The 23,175-nt window shown below is 39.1% G+C and overlaps 1 protein-coding gene across 1 annotated transcript in view; it reads right to left on the bottom strand.

The window, feature by feature from the left end:
- Positions 1–23,175, bottom strand: part of LOC130917376 (neprilysin-like) — an 89,290-nt gene that overhangs the window by 35,670 nt on the left and 30,445 nt on the right. The window contains exons 5-9 of the mRNA XM_057838709.1: positions 6,968–7,048; positions 1,328–1,423; positions 1,135–1,253; positions 953–1,021; positions 210–344 (exon numbers count right to left, since the gene is read on the bottom strand). Coding sequence (XP_057694692.1) covers positions 210–344; positions 953–1,021; positions 1,135–1,253; positions 1,328–1,423; positions 6,968–7,048 — 500 coding nt within the window. The remainder of the gene's footprint in view (positions 1–209; positions 345–952; positions 1,022–1,134; positions 1,254–1,327; positions 1,424–6,967; positions 7,049–23,175) is intronic.

The raw sequence follows: 23,175 nt of genomic DNA, 5'->3' as shown, positions 1-23,175 counted from the left end.
AGTTGCATTCAGCTGTCAGCAGGGTAAGATAACGTTATCTTACCTGGAAAAATCTATTGTGTGGACATAACATATCTACAGCCGATGATAAAATGAAGACAAGATGACTGGCTATAGGCATACTTGCGATGTAAGTCTTTCTGCTGCAACATTATCCTAAACTGAAGCTTCTGCCAGGCGCATGAATAACGGATGCCAGGTGTGCCTACCTCGGCAATGCCCCTCTCTAGCTCCATTATCCGTGTCATTTCCTCTTCGACTTGCGTCTCATTGAAGGACAGACCTCGGTCTGTGCGGATCAACTTCACAAGGTCAATTGCAAACTGCTTGTATAGCCGGCACGCCTGCCAAGTGATCACATTCATGTGAATGAGAATCCATTTCAATTTAAAAAGCATAGATCAGACAGCGATAGTGCTTCGTGAGTTAATGCAGTCAAAACACGTTACTTGCTCTGTGTGGTAGATTATCAGTAGATTGGGATGCAATCAAATTGCTGAAATAGTAGAACTGGCAGTTATTCGGGTCAGCTGACTTAAATTGTATATTGTAAAGCCCTTGGTTAAAAAAATAAAATAAAATAAATAAACATTCTAAAAAATTAAATGTGCCATCATTGCCAGAGTTTGATTAACCTCTGGATCAAAGACACATTTTAAAAATTATGTATCATATTTGTAGTTCAATTTTAGCACTCCCCCCCCACTCGAATCATACATTATTCCTGGACAGTATATTGCAAAAAAGACATCTTAAATTGCCAGTGGTGTAAGGGCTATTATCACTTGGCATCAGAGCATATCTGGCTATCGACACATATGCTAAGTCCACTTCCAACTGAAACACAAACGCTTATCCTGCCAGTGTCAGATGCTAAACAAGACCATAAAGCTGTTTTTGACATGCCTCAGTCGCCACCAAATTACTTGTAGAAACAATAACAACAACCCACCTCTTCATAAGATCCATTGCAAGCATAGTTACTTTTGGACCAGAGATCCAAGGTTTGCTGCTGCTCAAACTGCCAAAGAGGAAAAATAACATTTTCATTAATTCATTCATTCATTTTCCTTATTCATTGAGGAAGTGAAGCGAAACAACAATCAGAGTTTGTTTAAATTATTTCACACGTACATGAATAATGTGTGATTTGGAGTCCCGCTCATCGACATCAACGTACATGGAGACCAGGAGCGGATTCTGGTATTTCACAGTCAATTTGGCTATGACATCCTCTGCCCGCCATGTTTTACCTGATGAGAGTAACTCCATGAAAACAAGTAGATAGCAACAAAAAAACAAGGAGAGACCACAAAAAGTACTTTACCATAGTTGTCATCCCAATTGTCCACAGCAATAGGCCACTCAAGAACATCAGGCAATGCCATGAGCAAAGGAGCCCCCCCTTTTAGCTCAGTTACACCTTTGGAAATGGGGTTAATATAAGTTAATAGTATACTGTATATCACAGTATGCTTTGCTCAACAAACAAAACCCTGTTATGAGGAGAAAAACAAAAAAGAAAAATTCTGTTTTTGAAACATTTACTTTTCTATTGTAGACATCCGCTAATGCAGTTCCAAAGTCCTAATCTAAGTAAGTTTTTGCGAAAAATATTCCAAGGTCATAAATATGAAACATTCAAAAGAACATTCAGTATGGCGGTTACTGAGGATCCCTTTTCTTATGCTACTTGGCCTTGGAATTTATACTGCTGCAAAAACTAGTCAATTGTGCCTCGTGAGGAACCTTGAAAAGTTGTATAAATGTATAGCAGTAAACTGAGGACCCCACTGGAGGGTTAAAGCTCCTTAGAGGTTTTATGGTGCAGTTAAAGGATGTCAGGTCCTTCCAGTATCTTGTTTCCAGTAACATACAAAATGAATATGAATAGTAATTGGACCTGAAGAAGATAGGCCTTTTGATCCAAATTTAATTTGTTCCGTGACAACACACGCAGCTCAAAAAATTCATACTTCAAATAATCTTTTCTCACTTAAAAGCAAAGTGTCATTGTTCAGTTGCAGCCTTCCTGACAAAAAACAAAACAAAACAAAAAAAAAACCTAACAATGTTTTCATGTGAAATTCAATAAGGAAACAAAACATTAATTCATTCATCTTCCATTACACTTATCCTCATGAGGGTCGTGGGTGTGCTGGAGCCTATCCGGCTAACTAGGGGCAATCGACAGTAGAGGTATATCGGAAAACACTCAGGTGACTTGAAGTTCCGCTCTGAGACCCCCAATTTGGCCAAATTTCAAAATTGTCCGATATGCATGTGTGATACATCATTGGAAAGCTTAAAATCTCAATTTTCTGGGGGAAGAAAAATTTTGAACAGGAGGGCATTTAAAAAAAAAAAAAAAAAAAAAACATTTTTAAACAGCAGAGCAGAATTACAGACACCATGACTCTAACGCGGTATTATCGCGTATTTACCTTGTTTCAATCCAAAACTCCATGTAGCATGTATCACTGAGTGTCAAGACACAGCTGCGAATAGCCACGGCTGGATTTTGGGGGGATTTTATGGGTGAAACATGGTAATATAACAAGGATCGCGATGCAGAAATCGCAGACATCAAAGAGTGGTCGAGATTTTCTTTTTCATATATTTAACCCTTTTAAACTTTTTTTTTTTTCAATTTTTCTTTGTTTGGATCCATTATTTATCATCTAACATATCGGAGAAAATGCGACAGTAACAAAAAAAATACAATTAAGCGATAGTTATGAGGTGGATATTTGTGACTTTTTTACAGAATCCATTTTTTTCATTGTGACGTAATTTGTTTAAAAGTTGAAAATATGCGAGTGAATAATTTTTTTAAAGTCTTTTTTTTTTTTCAAACAAAATATTAGACATCAATTAATTATTCTAAGCTAAAAATGACACATTTTGAATAATAAATCTAATTATTTACCTTTGTTTGAAGCGGTTGCGTGACGTCTGTAAACGGGGGTTTCCAGGGTAAAATGGACAAATTAAAAATAGTTCGGGGGCTTAATGCGCCAAAAATCTGCTATGGCAGCATATAGACATACTATTCTACCAAGCACAACAGTTCTTTTGGCTTAAAATACAGCAGTTTCTTTTAAAGAGGAGTGCAAGAGCAACTGCTTTTTCAGTCATGGACGATTGATTTTGTACTTGTTCGAGAGGCTGTCAATGGGCTGGGTCCCAGACTATTTCTCACAGTGTAGTGTAGAATAGTATGGCGGTGCCAGGCAAGGGGTTACTGCCCCTAGTGTCCCGATCACTACTGGCACCACGGTTACCTTCACTCCCCACATTTTCTCCAACTCTTCCTTCAACCCTTGATATTTATCCAGCTTTTCATGTTCTATTTTCCTGATGTTGCTAACGCTCAGGATTGCTACATCTATCACTACTGCTGTCTTCTGATGTTTATCCACCACCACATGTCAGGCTGGTTGGCCATCATCAGTTTGTCTGTCTGGATCTGGAAGTCCCACAGGATCTTGGCTCGGTTGTTCTCGACCACCTTTGGGGGTGTTGCCCACCTTGACTCTGGGGTCTCCAGTCTGTACTCGGCACAGATGTTCCTGTACACTATGCCTGCTACCTGGTTATGTCGTTCCATGTATGCCTTGCCTGCCAGCATCTTACACCCTGCTGTGATGTGCTGGACTGTCTCGGGCCCTTTTGCATAGCCTGCACCTGGGGTCCTGTCTGGTGCTATAGACCCCGGCCTCTATTGATCTTGTGTTTAGGGCCTGTTCTTGTGCTGCCATGATCAGTGCCTCCGTGCTGTCATTCAGTCCGGCCTTTTCTAGCCACTGGTATGTTTTTACCATGTCAGCTACTTCCTGAATTTGTCGGTGAATGTCCTTGTCAGTGGTGTAAGAAAAAAGTGTCGATAAAAAAGCTAAGGCTAAGCTTAGGTCGGCTCGTTTCTTTTTTCTGTCTTTTTCAGCCCTCGAAACTCAAGCCATCTCTTTAACTTAACATTCATGTTTTTCCCCATCTTTACCAATGAATTTGGCACCAGGGACATCATTTTCGGACAGAATTGGTAGGTTTAGCTCTGTAAACATCTCCGTCATACACTATTTCCATTCATTTAGTAATGGGGAAAAACGGAAGCATGTCCCCCCTTAGCAACAGTTGATAAAGTCTTGAATATTAATGAGCGGAAGTGACGTGTTACTTGCGGTACGCCTTTGGCACAACTATGAAAACAATCATGGCATAAGTAAATTAAAGTTTCAAACATTTTTTTTCAGACTATTGTACATAGCGTCATTTGTATGTTTTGTTGCAGGGTTCATACTCAATCAATTGCTATGATGGTATTTAACACTGCCATGAAGCTAGTGGACTGATTGATAGTGGACTGGCTTAAGCATGGTATTGATTGACATACACAGAGTGTAATTCTTTGTTTAGCGATTCATTTTACATTAATCACTCCAACTGGGAGTAGTCATAGCAATCAAATGATGGGCAAAAACTGGAACTTCCCCACTACTTCCAGATTTAAATGATCCAGTCCAATCAGTTTATTTAACTAATTTCATCTATTAAGAACACTAGAGCAAGGAAATTATACAGTAAATGCCACAACTGCACAATATTTGTTGAAAGGTGGTGTGTGGCCATGAAAAGCCAGTTAAATTTTGTTTAAAAGGGTTAGGAATAAAGGGGTCTGGATTTAAGAGTTTCATTTCCGTGAAGTAACCTGCTCACAAGCAAATGCTCCAAACATCTTTTTGGGTGTTATAGTGAGTCTGTGAGAACTTTACCGCCACAGATGTTGTAGTTTTGGTTAACAACAGAGTTTAAAGCAGAAATGTGAAGTAATTTCATAACATGCCAAATAGGGTCACAATTAAAGTAATTAAACATTGTCCAACAAATAAAGCATGAAACAAATAATTTATATGTTGTATATTTGACAAAATAATCGCGTTTCCGCAGTTCGAGCCTGAAAGGGGACGAACCCGGAAGTGATACGTCACACCGGGAACAGCGATGGCAGCTCCATACATACGGTCGCCATACAAAGCCCTTCAAACAATCATTCAAACAGCGATATAAGCGATAGATCGAGCGCAAGGGAGGAGATCCAAGTTTTTGAAGAGTTGGAGGAAGAAGAGGAAGTTGGAATTTTATGTTGGACCTAACATGTATTAGCCAGACGCTAATCAGGGTGCAAACAGTGCGCCTAGACTACCTGACATGGAATGGAGACAAGACCCATCGAGATTACAAGATTGGTAAGATATACAGTAGGCTATTATTATTTTCATGATTTGAAGATGCAGGCATTTGCACATAAATTTATGTTTTTGTCTATCTGATGACATTGTTTAAAAAAAATAATAATCAGACTTCATGTTCATTTAGGCAGATCCAGCAGCTCTCGTGCATATAAAAAAATAATATAAAATTGTGGGGGGAAAGAAGGAGATGAGTCTTTGATGGCTTTCTCCACTTTATTGTGGCAACAATAAGAAAACAAAATAATAGCGGACTGCCGCCACATTCGACCGCGAAGTTATGCTTCTCGCTCATCTTCTCGCCTCCTACTACTCACAGCTCTCAGGGCCCAGCGTCTCTTAAATGGATCATGCATCGTGTCTTGTTATGAGCTTTTTGTTGACAAGGGTATCGAACACACGACGTGCTGACAACTTTGTTTCTTTATTAACACATGGAGCTAACAGTACGAACACAGCTTGGGGCTCTCGGCAGGAAGTGGCGTCTAATGGCGTGAGGAAATGTAGTTTTTTCACACATGCGAACAGATTACAAAGCACCACTTCAGTGTTGTCCCGAGACTACATTTCCCATGATTCCCTGCGTGACCTGCGCACTCGCTGATTCGCTGTGAGACATTAAAACCAACACGCTTGTTGTCAATTGTCACCTGTCAGTGGCTCTCGTAAAACACAAACTCGAAGGCTATCAAGCGATCACCGTGAACGAAACGCCGAACCGTACAAATGCAATGCAATGCTTGAAGCATGAAGGTGGAAATACATAATACAAATACAAATAAATGTGCACAAACTCACCGGCAGTGTGTCTCTTACGGCAACGTGACTGTGAATTACCGCGACGCCGACCCGCTTATATGCACATCCACACCCCTTTCCCGATTGACAGTGGATTAATCCTTTCGGACAAGATTGTAGATGAAGCGCAATTTAAACACGCTTAACCTAGCGAACGCAACAACAACCATGATCGGGGATTGCCACGAGTTAGCTTTTGGCTAACGTCGCTAGCTTCTACGGTTCATTCCACAACAGTTGGCAGCTCTGCTTTGACAAAGTCATCAGGCATCTATCCAGAAATCACACTTACTTTTTGGCAAATCCTTGATCATAAGCAGACCGGTTAAGGAAGCAGGCATCTTCGAAGTGTTTGTAGCAGAGAACACTACTCGATGATGGCGTGAAATTCATTCGCTTCGTGCGAACGAAAGATGTCCATTTACGTGCCCTGGTATCCTTTGGCCACTCATACAACTTTTCGTTTGAGTTAGAACAAAACATCGCCACACACCGCCGTGGCATCTTAACGAGAAGCAATGCAACAAACAATACTGTTCTATGGCGGACTTCCCTCGCACTTCTCAGTGTGACGTAATTTCCGAAGATTGCTGAAGAAAAGCATTTTCGTTGTCAAGGGTGTTGCTATGGGTTAAGCAAAGAATCTGGAAGGGTTGTGTTAAAAAAAAAAATAACGAAAATATGCTTATAATTGTTTAGCCATTGATATTATTCAAAAACATGGTTGGCCAACCTTACTTCACATTTCCGCTTTAAAATAATATACTGTAAACTCATTATAAGTGTGCAACTACTGTATTTTGTATTAGTGTTTAAGACCTGAATCAGCTAAAGAGTTTTGCTCTGATGGGACCTGGACGTTGAATCCTTACTGGAAAGGTAAACACAAATTTCAGGATAGCAGTTGATTGCTTACTTACTCTCATTGCAGCAGGACTTATATAGGGTTTTGGCCTTGCTGAGAGCTTCTCCTTCTTCGTCCAAATTTTTTTCAAGAACACCTATTTAAGAAAAGATACATAAAAATAAATAATAAATACATGAATAATGCTCAGACAATGTGTGATAATCTTCAAAAACTGAAAGTTTATAATCCATAATAGATACTCCAATAATTTCAACAAGAACAATGCACACCGGACTTCAGTATACACAAGATCGCTTGTTTGCTTCTAAGGTTGCTTAAGAAACATGAAAGAGTAGCAGAATTGAAGATCACAACTTGATATATTGTCTGCCATTATAACACACCTATATTTTTTTGGAGGCTAGTTAGCTCAGCCTCAGGATACACAGCTTTTGTCGATGGACTGCTCGTGAAAATGAGAGCTAATAAATAGTGAGGCATAACTGAGAGGATTGAGCACGGTTTTACCAGCCCCTTGGGTGCCTCACTGCCTACACTACTACTGTAGAAGCCTATATGTTGGGTATAAGAAAAATGAAGCCGCCGTTATATATAGTTGAGATTCTGTTTAAGGCATGTGTAATGCCATACTTGAGAATCCTTAACACCAAGATGATTGACAGCCATGCTTGTTAAGTCAAAATTCAAATATGCATTCCAAATGAACTAATTTATCGTTGAAAATAGCAAAGGGCAAAAAAAATGTTTGCAAAGGGGAGAATTTTTGGTCCTTAAACTGTAAATAAATAAACAGAAATGCACTTATTTCACAATTCAAATATTCTCTCAAATCTTAACATTAGCTATCATACAGCACTTATATATCAGTGAGGAGCAGAAGTATTTGCATCCTTTGTGATTTTGCGAGTTCACCCACTTAGAAAATAGGTAGAGGTCTGAAATTTCAACTATAGATGCATTTCCACTCATTGAGACATAATCTAAAAAAATCTACAAATCATGTTGTACGGTTTTTTAAAATATATTATTTGTAATTTACTGGGGTTCATAAGTATTTGTACCCCTGAGAATCAGCAATAATTATGACACTCAAACAGTTGTCAGTCTACCTTAAAAAAGTCCACCTTCACCCCATTAGTAACCATTCACCCACCACCCGTTTGAGCTCATTATTGTTACCTGTCCACCACACAGTCAGTCATAATCCAACTGCTACCATGGACAAGACCAGAGAGCTTTCGAAAGACACCCAAGAAAAAATTGTTGAGCTCCACAAAGCTGGAAGAGGCTATGGGACAATTGGAAAGCAGCTATGGAAAAGGCTAAACATGACTGATAATCTACCTCGGGCTGGGGCTCCATGATGGGTGGGGCATCACTCATGATAAGAAAAGTGAGTGCTCAGCCTATAACTAAATGGCAAGAGCTGGTCAATGACCTGAAGAGAGCTGGATGCACATTTTCAAAGGCTACTGTCAGTAGAACACTATGATGCAATGTTTAAAATAATTAATTGCTCAGAAGTGTCCCCTGTTGAAGCCAGTACATGTGAAGGCCTGTCTGAAGTTTGCCAGGGACCATCTGAATGATGCAGAGGGAAGTCATGCAGTCAGAACAGACCAAAGAGGAACTTTTTGGTGCAAACTTTACTCGTCGTGTGTGGAGGAAAAAGAAGGATGAGTGCGATCCCAAGAACACCATCACCACTGTGAAGTATGGGGGTCAAAACCTCATGCTTTGGGGCTGCTTTTTGGCAAAGGGGACAGGACGACTGTACTGTATAAAGCAGAGGATGAATGGAGGAATGTATCGTCAGATTTTGAGCCACAACCTTCTTCCCTTAGTCAGAGACTTGAAGATGAGTCGTGGCTGGATCTTGCAACATGACAATGATCCGAAGTACACAGCCAAACGGACCAAGGAGTGACTGAGTAGAAAAGCATATCAAGGTTCTGGAGTGGCTTAGCCACTCTCCAGACACCAATCCAATAGAAAATCTTTGAATGGAGCTGAAACTGTGTTTCTTAATGACAGCCTACAAGCCTAACAGATCTAGCGAAGATTTGTGTGACGGAATGGGTCAAAACCCCTGTTTGCATATGTGAAAACCCGGAGAAGAACTACAGAAAGCGTCTGACCTCTGTAATTGCAAACAAAGGCTTCGGCACTAAATATTAGCACTGATTTTTACAGGGGTACAAATACTTATAAACTCCAGTAAATTACAAATAAATTATTGAAAAATCATACAATGTGAGTTCCGGATTTTTTTTTTTTAAGATTATGTCTCTATAAGTGGAAATGCATCTATGATTGAAATTTCAGACCTCTACCTATTTTCTAAGTGGGTGAACTTGCAAAATCTCAAGGGGTGCAAATACTTTTACTTTTCACTATATACAATATTCACATACTCTATATAAAAATTTTGCTCATGACTCAAAATAAAAGACTTCACTTAGTTTGAGTAAGATTTCAAACAAAGTTCAGTTTTGCTGAGGCCACAGTTCTCTGAAGTAAGTCATCAACTTTTTAAGAACAATACACGAGAGGACACCTCGTCAATGACACAGCCAAGTGACAGGACAGAACGGAACATTACTCACATCACAGGGAGGCTGCCTCATCATAGAATGACTGGCGCTCTTTGTAGTGCACGGAAGAGCAGATGAAGACAAAGTGCGGCCACACATCGCCTCTTATAGTGCATCATTTAGCCACTCTACGCTCATTTGCTTTAGCGGCACTGAAAACACTCCAAATTAAATTCAATATCCAATCAAAAGGTTAATTATTTCCTTTTGCTCTCCGTTTGCAAGCCTCTGGTGGACTTCCTAGACTCATTCCATTTTCATTTGCACTATTTATGCTCTCATTAAATGTTAATGAAGAGGGAGCCTTCACAGGGCACTTGCAGCTAAAGGGCACACGTCGTGTGTGTGATTGGATTAGCGACTGTCTTGGCGCAAAGTGTTTAACTACAGCTAGGTTGTAGTATAAAAGGCTGCCTGCATGCATGCATACATCTCACCCTTATGTGTGTGATTTGATCTAAGAATTGATTTTATGTTTATGTGATGCATTCTGTATGCTTAATTATACATAGTTTACAATTAGGATTAACCATGATGGCCTTTGGGCTGACATTTCAGGCTTAGATTCAAATAAAATTGGAATCTAATATGAAGGGTGGCATGCAGTATGATCACAATTAATTCAGTGTAATATAATTACAATTCCCGTTCCTTGGGATATACTAGTATTGTCAAAACCCTAAGAGTCACATACATTCTAACAACCCAACTGGAACCTGTTAAATTACGAATTACAGCTCATCCTGACTTAAAATATCCGTAACATGTCAGTACAAGAGCTCATTAAAGTACATCAGGTACATCACAGCATGAATAGTTTATGTGGCAGGCAATTATCATTGAGCCCTCAGCGTCCATCATCAGTAAACTAATGTGATGTTAAGTGTATTGCTATTGTCAGAAGACATAAAGCATTTGGCAAAATGGCTGTGGAAACGTCAAGGTGACGCTGTGTCTTAAGCCTGAAGTGTTGATGTGTTCCAATTCACCTCTCATTGTTTTGTATTCACACCAAAGAGGAAAACATTGATTTTGGAGCGTTCGCAGGGTTATAAAATGTCCTGTATTGTAGCCAGTAGAGTGTTGGCTGAAAGGCTGCAAGCACAGGGGAAGATTATATATGGGCCTCTAAAAAATATGACACTAAAGCAATATTTTTCAGCATCAACATGGCATTATTTCCAGGCTTTCGCGGGCGCAATACAATGATACAGCGGGCCGGATATAGCCAACGGCCCTTGAGAATGACGTCGAAAACATAAACAAGCTTGACATCCAACACATAAACGATGACATTCATTTTGATAGCTCTCCATAAAAGAGATATATCATGATTTTTTTCACAATTTAAAACAGTTCTCAGTTTTCCTGATACCCTACATGGTCTTCATCCCTCATTAATGTACAGAAGGAGATCTTTGTCACGGGTCTGTGTTTACTTGACTATATAGGGTGGAAATTAGAGGTGGGAATCTTTGGGCACCTAACGATTCGATTACGATTCAGAGGCTACAATTCGATAATAAATCGATTATTGATGATTTTAATGTTTTGTACATTAGTTACAAAAACTGTAAAAAAAAAAAAAAAAAAAAAAAACTCGCAGGCTTAAATAAACGACTATTTCAGTATCAAGTTAACAGTTAATAACAAAAAATAATATACTCAAATCCTCATTCTGTATCAGCAGCTTTAAACTACATTCAATTAATTTAATGTTATGAATCAACCGTTAGTTGTTAAAATTGCTCCTGTTATTCCGTAATTTCCCTTTTGTCTACTTTCGACATGTGAAAGTTTTAAAACTACTTTGAAGATAGATTCAAGTCAATATTTTACCGATTTAGGAGTATTTTAGATAAAAAGTTAATTAGGTTCGCTTGGAAGGTTCGCTACAACAGCCTTGCAGGGAAGTTTACTGCTTTAAGATGGCGGCCGTTCACTAGCTAGCTTTTTGTACATGTGCTGCTAACGCCACTGAATCTAAATGCATCTAGTCCTATATAAATATGATATCTACCGTACCATTATGTGGAAGTACTTTGTAGCAGCTGTCAGCAGCAGTCAGGTATGTTGTTTTTTTTTAATCTCACGGCATGAGTTGAGCTAGAGCCGTGAGTTGAGCACTGGCATTAACCGAGGGGCCAGGTAATGACAAGCATGATGTTTAGCTACTCTCGCTCCGTTCCTCATTGCGTCCCGAAGACCGCGCGGCGCAGAGTGTGTTTTACTTCCGCTTTACTTGACATATTTCAATAATCGGAATTTGGATGTTTGTGAATCGTTCTCGAATCTTCCATGGCCGAATTGCGAATAATCTAAGAATCCGAAATTTCGCAAACCTCTAGTGGAAATGATACAGAAATCATGCATGCGTCCTTGTGCAAGCAATTTTAAAGTTAATATTCCACATTTTGTACCTGAAAAAGGTGTACAATGCCACTGAGATGTTAAGTAAGGATAATAAGGACACATTTTTTAGCTGACAAATTCAAATCCAGCCTTTCTTCACGCTCTCTATAACAGTTCCCACTTCCGTATTTAATGGCCACACGCTGCTAGGTTAACGGTCGCGGGGCCTCCAGCATCAGTCATTTTCCCGGCCTTTCACCATGCGGTGGGAGAACAATGCAAAGCATTTACAAGCAAAACACTTTGCTGTAACTCAGCCTCCAGCTCTGAACTGTCCAGGTCTTCCTCCAAGCTCGCTCAGACCAACGAAGGGCGATCTAACCAGTAGTAAATGATACACAGACTTCAGCAGCTAAATGTAGACTCACAATTACACAAAGATCAAACTGTAGCGACTGTACAGTATATAGATACTGTACATGTGTTGACTGCATTTGAACTGAGTAAGAAAGATAAGAAGGCTTATGATGGGAAACGTTGACAAAAATGACATACAGTAAAATAGTTGTAATCAATTAATGAATAATTGAACAACTGTTTGTAACTCATAAATTAAATTTGTACGGTAAGTACTTGGAATGATCAAATATTATGAGTAGAGGTGTGCATCGGCACTGCCCTCACGATTCGATTTGATTACGATTCGGAGGGCCACGATTCGATTCAATTCGATTCAGAGGGTCACGATTCGATTCGGTTCGATTCGGCAATGCATCGCGATGCATTAAAGCCTGGGATGCATTAAAATTCTAAAGCAAAGCATATTTTTCGTGAATCATGAGGCAAAACAAGCGGTCAGACATTAACTTTTTATTGGCTCTTGTGTCACTCCTGGTTGAAGTCAAATGAAAATACTTTCATATATACATATATATATATATATATATATATATATATATATATATATATATATATATATATATATATATATATATATATATATATATTTTAAAAAAACAGATCACAGCATTTAATTAGTGCTTTGAATGAATACAGGCCTTTCTCTTTTTTTTTACACAAAGTAGCAGCCTTTCACACAGTGCAACATCTGAACCCCTGTGCAAAATCAGTAATAACAGTCACTGTATTTTAGTCACAACGACCCATCAATAAAAATATTCAAGTAAATACTAAAGAAAATATTGTAGTGCAGCAGCATCTTTATCGCAATATCAATCCAGGGATCAGTTCAGTTGCAAACAAAACATCAACTAAATTGCAATGTAGAACAAAAGTAAAATGTAGGCCTAGCCCACTATAAATGTGCAATAGAGGTTAGTTCGGGCCTAAAAAATGCAGCCCGACCCGACACGGGCCGCTGGTATTGAAGCCCGACCCGGCCCGAGCTCGATCAATTAAATAGATTTGCAGGCCCAGCCCGAAAAACCCGAATTTTTTTTTTTTTTTTAAATTTGTTGGAGTTCCGCGAAAAAAATACGCAGAAGCAGAAATTTATTTTCATTTCTTCGAATTGGCAGAAAAAACGCAAGTTTTCCTAATGTTTAAATAGTCTACATATTTTTATGATCATTATGAAAGCATTTACACAACGAAATAATGCTGGGAAAGTTTAATATAAAAAAAAAATTAAAAAATGGTTTTGCAGACACACAGAGGAGAAGATCCAAAAGGATCACATTGGTGTTGCCTTTGTGTGCATAAATAAAAGTGTCCTTCGTTACGAATTCTCAGTTGGCAGAAAAAAACGCAAGTTTTCTTAATGTTTAAATAGTCTACATATTTTTATGATCATTATAAAAGCATTTACACAACGAAATAACGCCGGGAAAGTTTTGTATTAAAAAAAAAAAAAAAAAAAAAAAAAAAAAAAAACATGCGGTTTTGCAGACACACAGAGGAGAAGATCCAAAAGGATCACATTGGTGTTGCCTTTGTGTGCATAAATAAAAGTGTCCTTCGTTACGAATTCTCAGTTGGCAGAAAAAAACGCAAGTTTTCTTAATGTTTAAATAGTCTACATATTTTTATGATCATTATAAAAGCATTTACACAACGAAATAATGCCGGGAAAGTTTTGTATTAAAAAAAAAAAAAAAAAAAAACATGCGGTTTTGCAGACACACAGAGGAGAAGATTCAAAAGGATCACATTTGTGTTGCCTTTGTGTACATAAATAAAAGTGTCTTACTGTCTTTCGTAACGAATCGCAAGCGCCACAGCGGGAGGAGAAGAAGAAAAAGCGGGCGGCGCCACGGCGTTCATGTGCGCGCACAAGCAAATGCACAATACAAAGAGCCTGCTCTCGGTTTTATCCCTTTTTTTTTTTATAATTCATTAGTCGGCCCGGCGGCCCGACCCAATGAAATTCGGGTCGGGCCCAGATTGTTAATCGGGTTCGGGCACAAGATCTAACCTCTAAGAGATAGGACATAACATAACAATGGCTGAAGCGGAGAAAGAGGGAGTGAGAAAGATTATTGATGCACCTAAGACATTGAAAGCAGACATCTGGAGACATTTTGGCTTCTACGAGGTTGGTGGGAAACTTGACCAGAGTTATGCGTGTGTAAAAAATGAAACATGAGAATAATAATACAAATGGGGAAACCAAATAGGTTGCATCACCGGAATTGCGCAGGGAAGATTTTTGAACGTACTTAAATTAAAATTATTTTAAAATGCGCTGAATCGATTCGGCTTGTTGCCTGCATCGAATCAAATCGTCCATGTCCGGCATCGGGATGCATCGCCGCATCGATTATTGTTGACACCACTAATTATGAGTAAGAAAATTAAAAAACAAAATATGACTTTAATTAACTTCTCATGGGCTCACCACCTGTGGGAGGAGCCAAGGAGATCTGGTGCGTAGGCAGTTGGGTGGCAGCCAAAGGATACAGTGGCCGAGAAGTGTCAGGCGAAATACAAACACTTTGCAAAAAGAAAAAAACACAAATAAAAATTGCCACAACTTGAATTGAAAATGCTGTGGAAAAAAAATTAAAAAGCTTGAATGCAAACTGCCACAACACGACCAATTGGGGATCAATTGCCAAAGCACCATTGCAAATCGGCAAAAGCACAAACCCCAATTGTGCTCGCAACACTTACATTTACACTTTATAATTGGTGTTTATTATATTTTGCATGTGCTGATAAAATATTTACCGTAAATAATTAATGCTAAAATATGGTAATAACCATTACAATAACTAATTTAATTTTGAGTTTTCAACAGTAATTTTAGTCTTACTCTTTAGCACTTTGACATTTGTAAATCACTCTTCATGGACTTCAATGTTTGTTGTGGTAAATAAAATCGAAAAACAAAACAAAAGAAGGATATTAGCTAACTTTCACACGCAAAAATAAACATGAACATGTGCAAGTATAGATCTGCAGAGCCAACAACGTGACAGAATGATCCTTGTGATGTGGCTTTGAGCTGTTGATGAGCTCCAAGTATGATAAAAATGCAATACATTTCAAGCACGGGAAGTATCACAACACATTAGTGGGGTTCCTTTTCTCCTCTTCTTGGTTTTATTTCTCCACAGGCTGACAGCAAAAATGAAAACCACGCAAAACAACGCCAACTTTGAGCCAGGCCACGTGCAAGATCTGTGTTGAGCAACGTCCGTTTCTATTTTTCTCCCCTCCCTGTGTGTAATTTAATGTGTTAAATCAGCCATGCAGAGAGGGGCAATAGATAATATTTGTTTGTTATGAAAACAAAATGCTAAACGAGAGTTAATGTGCACCATTTGTACACATTTCCTACACAAAACAGACTGCCCTTTCGAGCCGTTAAATCTCATCCCAAGGCATATTAGTAACGGAGAGCATAAGCCAGACTTGACAGGCAGTTGAACATTTCAGTAATGGCAATGTCAAAGTAATGACACTTTACAACTAATAATTATGCACTTAAAAATGAATGAAATGATTAAAATGATGGAAACGTTAAAACGGTTTGCATTATTGTGCTTAAACTGCATATGCATGATATATTGAGCTCAAGAACTAAAGAGCTGGCATATTGTTTGCATTTCAAAAGTAATAGACAAGGGTGCCTTGAGGAAAAACAAAGTTAAATTGTTCCATGACCATGCTTAAACCCAAAACACTCAAATAATATTTGCCCTCTTCAAATGAATGGAAATCCAAGTCTCGCTAAAATGATCTGAATATTTCTGCTCTTATATTTAAAAAAAAAAATTTTAAAAATCAAACAACAACAAAAAAATACTTTAAGTCAGACCACACATATTTCAGGACAACACTATATTGTGCAACCTCTCAGGTTAAACATAAACTATTTTAATATATGTGTGTATAAATAATGTGCTCCATTTTTCAAACTGTATCCACTTTTTACAACTAATGACAATGCATTGTAACTTCACTCATACTATACTAAGTAACCAGAACTAGAGATATCCCGATCCGATATTTGGATTGGATCGAACGCCGATATGAGCAAAAAAATGCGCATCGGTATCGGATCGGCCGACACGGAAAAATTCTGATCCAGACTTGCGATCCAGTTTTTTTTTAAAGTCCCATCCAGGTTTTCCAGTGCACCGATTTACATAATCCATTCCAGTTTTTGCTTCGGTTTCCCTAAAATCCGGTCAGCATTTTACGGCACACCTTCAACAAACTACATTACCGTCTCCCAATTTACCAAGAGACTTTGTCGGTAAAAATATCAGCTATGTGGGATCATTTCACCTTAAAGGACGACAATGACGAAGAGGCAGAATGCAACATATGCCACAATAAAGTCAAGCGTGGTGGTAAAGCTGTAAGACGTTTTAATACAACCAACCTAATCAAGCATTTAGCGAAATACCACCACAAACAATATAAGGAGTATGTTAAGAAAACCGAAGACAAAAAGAAAGGTCCTACGCAACTAACACTGGCCAAAACATTTGCTGTGCGTGACAAACTGGCACTCGACAATCCCAAAGCCCAGGGAATAACAAGAGTCATTGCCGAAGAATTCATTCTGGATGACGAGCCATTATCTCTCGTGAGTAAAGACGCACCATCCAACACTTAGAACCACGGTACAACATGCCCAGCCGTCATTACATCCTTGAGCGATTCGGCCGTGGAAGATTCGAGAACGATTCACAAACAACCAAATTCCGATTATTGAAATATGTCAAGTAAAGCTGAACTAATACACAGCGCGGTCTTCGGGACGCAATGAGAAACTGACCGCATTGCGTCCCGAGAGTAAACATCATGCTTGTCATAGACCCAGGTAATGCCAATGCTCAACTAGCGGCTTTAGCTCAACTCAAGCCGCTAGATAAAAAAACACAAGAATACCTGACTGCTGCTGACAGCCTCTACAATCTACGTCAACGTTGTTTTACTGGAGATAATAGATATCATATGCATATAGAACTAGATGCAAAACGAAAGACTCGACTGCGTTAGCAACATTGAAGTATTGAAAACTAGATGCGTTAGTAAACAGCCGCCATCTTAAAGCAGACGACTTCCCTAGTAGGCTGTTGGGAACCTTCCAAGCGAACCTAATTAACTTTTTATCTAAAATACTCCTATGTCGGCAAAATCTTGACTTGAATCTATCTTCAAAACAGTTTTAAAACTTTCACATGTCGAAAGCAGACGGAAGGGAAATTATGGAATAACGGGAGCAATTTTAACAACTTTAGCAGTTGATTCGCAAAATTAAATGAATTTAATGTAGTTTAAAGCTGCTGATACAGAATGGGGACTTGAGTATTTTATTTACTGTTTTAAATGTTTACTTGATACTGAAATAGTCGTTTATTTAAACCTGAGAGGCTTTTTATACAATTATTGTAACTAATGCACAAAACATTAAAATCATCTAATAGTTTGGGGGGTTTGTGGGTTTTTCCACTGAGGTTGTTTGTGTGTTTTGCTTTTTTAAGACAGTTTACAATATTATTTGCACATTTTACTGACTGACTATGCCATTTCTGTTTGGTATTTATAATGTTTTGTGTTTGTCACTGAATAAACAGGTCAGTTTCTTGTTATCAACCGTTGTGTGCTATTCAAACTCACCTAATTCAGCTGGCTAGTTGTTATCAAGAGTACTAAAACCCTCTTAAAAATGAGTCTGACAACTAAGTAAGGAGGCTAAATAACTTTAAACTTTAATACATGCTCAGATAGACCGTTATCGGTATTGGCCAGTATCAGTATCGGATCGGAAGTGCAAAACAATATCGGTATCGGATCGGAATTGCAAAAACCTAGATCGGGACATGCCTAACCAGAACAGAGGAAAAACTTTCCCATGTTGTGGTAAATTCAATTTCATTGACAAAAAAATAAATAAATAAAATAACAGAAACCTAATTACATTTGACTAAATTCATCCGCATCACTAGATCACTAGATTTGCTGCAAGTCTTGGACGGCACATTAACATATTTTGTGGAACTTTAACAGTTTCATTGAGCTGTTCAGGCATTAAACTGGATTCCTTCTGTCGAAATTATAAACCCGACCCCCCACCCCACACACACACAAACACACACCCACATCGTAATACTACCGGCGAGTATTTTAGTACGGATGTTTATTCTTACGTAGATGTAATCAACCAATCTGTAAAAATACCGCACACATTTGTGTTTTCGATAATCTGTCTCCCTCACGGCCATCCAGATTGCACGGATAACATGCAGCGAGAAAAGCTTAGCCTTTTCCTTCCGCCTCAAGCAGAGTATAATAATGTATGATTTCACAAGTGATAGTCCTCCAGTATCAGTTCCTCACCTTTGACTGGAAGCCAAAGCAAACCATTAAGGGTCTCATGCTGTATCACAGTCAAAAGCAAACAAGACAAAGACAATACAATGTCCAACTAAGAATGGATTTGTAATTTAAGCCATATTTTAACATTCTTAACTGTCAAAAGTGTATATATAACCTAACCACTGAATGACCAAACTTAAATATAATAACTTGATGAACTCAACTTTGACAAAGAGTGACAGACGAGTGTCAAAACAAATCAAGACGATAACGACATGTCAGCCTGAAAAACAATGTGTAAATGTGAATGTTTAGAAAATCATTTATCACAAAGGATCGCACTTAATCACTCTACCCTTAGGTAGTGATCGCTGCTTTTCCTTTTGTTAAGGAAATTACAGTAAACAGAAATAATGCTTACCAAAGCCAAATCATGATCAAACCATGCTGTATAGTGTAAAAATTAGCTAATTCAACATTGACAAAAAGGGGAAACATTCCAGCTACCTGTGGATTTGCTGAAATGCTAAACCTAAAAACACTGCTGACCACAAAGCACCACGCTTCTGTTGATTGTGTGTTTTTTGATCTGTGTCCAAATAGTGGGGCAGCCAGAAATTATCCTGATTGGCAGCGTACTTTCAACTTCATTGGGTAAATTTTAGTCTTTCAGACAGCTGGCTCCGTACCGACTGCAACCTGACAGCATTGACCTCGAAGCTGCTCAAACGACCCTCTCACTTAACATAACTGCACATCATAAGGTGAGAAAGAATGTAACATGAGTCTGCTTATATCCGTTGCGTTGCAAAAGACACGCACTGATCCAGCCTGCGGTGGAGCCTCCCGCGCTCGAGCGGATCGACCAGTGCCCCGGCATTTATGACTGCTGCGGGGTTTCACATTCTGAATTAACGTCCACTTTAATTATTGAATGAATGGAATAGATGCCAACTTTGACTTAACTTGGAAGATGAAGATTAGCAGCATACGCTTTTGGAACTGGCTGGATTTACATTATGGAGTCAGGTGCCCCATTCTGATACTATGCCTTCTTGGGGAAAACGGGAGATCGACAGGCAGATCGGTGCACCGTCTGCAGTGATGCGGACTCTGCACCGGTCCGTGATGGTGAAGAAGGAGCTGAGCCAACAGGCAAAGCTCTCAATTTACCAGTCGATCTACGTTCCTACCCTCACCTATGGTCACGAGCTGTGGGTCATTATCGAAAGAACAAGAGGCCGAAATAAGTTTCCTCCGCAGGGTGTCCGGGCTCTCCCTTGGAGATAGGGTGAGAAGCTCGGTCATCCGGGAGGAACTCTGTGTCGAGCCGCTATTCCTCCTCTTTGAGAGGAGTCAATAGGGGTTGCTCGGGCATCTGGTTCAGATGCCTCCTGGACGCCTCCCAGGAGAGGTGTTCCGGGCATGTCCCACTGGCGAGAGGCCCCTGGGACAACTCAGGACAGGTTGGAGAGACTTAATCTCTCGGCTGGCCTGGGAATGCCCTGGGATGCCGCTAGTGGAGCTGGTTGAAGTGGCTGGGGAGAGGGAGAGAGGGAAGTCTGGGCTTCCCTGCTAAAGCTGCTGCCCCCGCGACCCAACCCCGGATTAAGCGGTAGATGATGGCTGGATGGATGGAGTCAGGTGCCCCATTCTGATATAATGCCTTCTCCCAATGTTCTATTCCCATGTACAGTATATTTCAAGTTGCATTCACAGACATACAGTATGTTAAGGATTCATTCAGCTTTGGATGAAATGTTAGGATGAACCAAAAATGCCCTATGTAAATCTAAAAGTTTTCGTTCCTTATGGATTGCAAAACAGCTGGGCGGATTTTGACGACATTTTGCACAGTTGTACTTTATGTGTATGGGAGTGTTCTTAAATGGGCTTGAACTCTGTAGGCCTCCATTTAGTGAGGAAAATTAATTCTAAACTCAAAAAATTTGCATTGAAAATCCCCGATTGTTGTCCTCTTTTGGGCCAAGACGCATCTCTCGCAATTGCAATGTCGCAGTTGGCTTTCAAACTTCACGGTTTCATGTACAAATTTAAATGTGCTGTGATGATACGTTGTGGCTTTAAGTACTCCACAACTAGACGCTGGATTTAAAAAAAAAAATGCACAAGTTTCCGGAATACTACTAAGGGATTCATTTCAGCTGGATACAATAAAGTTTATTGAAATGGATTGAATTGATTTGAAACTCAATAAAGGCGACTTAGTCCGTGTGGCTGTCTCTGCCTTCGTCTTTTATGGACGCCAAAATGGCTGAGTGGATTTTGACGAAATTTTACACAGTTGTATTTTATGTGTCTGGGAGTGCTCTTAGATGGGTTTGATCTCTGTAGGCCCCCATTTAGTGCGAAAAATTAATTCGAAACTCCAAAAATTAGCATAGAAATTGCCAATTTTCACTATTTCACTCGGGCCATACTGCTAGAAGTATGGTTTGACCTTATCAAAACCTTTGAATGTTCAACTTCCTCATGTTTCAGTTTGCAGGTTTTTTTTACCCACAAATAGATCAAAATATTGTCCTTTTGTAATGATCATGTTTATTTGAATACAGAGTAGTGCTATTCATAATTAGTTCATGTTTTGACATCATGAGAGCAAGAGGAAAGCTAACAATTAACCATAGCCACGTTTACATGCTGACTTTTATTCATACCGATTCAAATCATTCCGAATGGAAATTTCAGATCAGCTGTTTACATGTCACTTCATCTATTCCGATCCAGCGTTTACATGTGTCTGCCTTTATTCCGAAAGGACGTTTGACAACTGCCGTCTGACATGCGCAGATTAATCAAAACAAAGCGTCACGTTGCAAAACATGGAGATCGATCGTCAGATCAGCTGCTGTTTTAACTTTTCGAGTGGAAACAAAACTTCAGAATGACACGCCGTTCATTTAAAAAGTTGTGTGGGCTGGTGGAGGGATTCATGGATATAAACTTTCCGCCGGACTCCAATTAGGTGCGCTGTGCGTGTGCTTGGAAGCCATGTTGCAAGTGACGTTACTTACGTCACCAAGTGACGTCACCACGTCAGTACGGAGCATGTGCAGAACGAACGCAACCAGACACCATTCCGCTTCCCTGTTTACATGATATAATTTTACTTCTAATCGGTTTGGGAAAAGGAATATTCCACCCCTGTGAAACGGAATGAAATTCCATTCGGTTTGGGCCTGTTCATTCCGAATGAGGTGTTTATATGGAACACATTTATTCGGTTTGAACATCTAAACCGATTGCAATTGGAATATTTGGCTCCATGTAAACGTGGCTCATGTGAGCCTTAAACTACAATGAGAATAGAACTAGAATGGCATCGGCTGTGTATACATTACCAATCAGTTCATTTCAATTTTTCTTATACTTGTTATGATCAACAATGTACCTGGCATGTATTGGATTTTCATCCATTGTTGAAAGAAGCCTAATTTTAATCTGAAGATATCTCATTTGACTTTTTTTTTTTTTAATTTACTCTGTCATGATGCATATCTCAACTGTGCCACTTGAAAGCAAAAATCGGAATTGTATCACATGAACCATGCTGTGAAAATACAGCTAAAGAGGTCCCAGTCGCTAACTTCCTTTCAACTTAAAGCTACCGCATCACTTCCACCTTTTTGATGAATGCAGTAGAGCTCTTGGTGGTTCAATATGGAAGAAAAATAACACTGGTCAACAGTCGAATTTGTGCTAGAAAAATTTATGCCATTTGTAGCTAAATTGAGGTCATTGAATGCAATGCAAGTGTCAGAATATAGAAATTTGTTCTAGTTTGCCAGGTACGCTTTTGAAAGAAGTTTTCTTCTTCCGCTGGTTAAACCCTGCCATGTTAACCATGCAGAAATAACAATCATCAGTGTCTTTTAGGATCCAACACACCACTGGAATTCTGAATTGCATATATTTCATGTGACCATTGGTCCATTTCCTCAAACTCTCAGTAAACGAAACACAACGTTGGTGAGGACCCCAAGGCTTATCTCGGTGCCCTATTTTCATGCCAAAATAAGCTTCGTATGATTAAACTAGTAATGCCTCGATGCTGTTCTTGCAGCATATACTCTCTGCAAATGTGGCAAAATACATTTGGATCATTTTACAGTCACGTCTTCGAACTGCCATTATCATAACCCTATGAAAGCAGCATATAACTGTAATTCTAAAGATTAAAAAAATAAAATAAAAAAAATAGAGCCAATTAGGAAAACCCAAAACTACATTTAAAATAACCTGGTTCTAATTATCTAGAAATGGCTAAATAACCTCATGCACTAAGAAAAAGGTTTTTGTTTGTAGGCCATGTGAAACACACACCGACCACTAAACTATAGTACATTCAATGTTTAAAATTGCTCAAATAATAAAGATCTTTGGGAGTCATTATCCAGGCATGGATCCAAATTCCATATTGCTTGTCCATTTTTTGTGGGGACCTGGTTGGCCACCAGCCAATGACATGATACAAATAGACGAAGAAGCGTTCGCACTC

Source organism: Corythoichthys intestinalis, chromosome 6, assembly GCF_030265065.1.
Source record: "Corythoichthys intestinalis isolate RoL2023-P3 chromosome 6, ASM3026506v1, whole genome shotgun sequence".
Classification (NCBI taxonomy): Eukaryota; Metazoa; Chordata; class Actinopteri; order Syngnathiformes; family Syngnathidae; genus Corythoichthys; species Corythoichthys intestinalis.
This window is presented reverse-complemented; position numbering and strand designations above follow the sequence as displayed.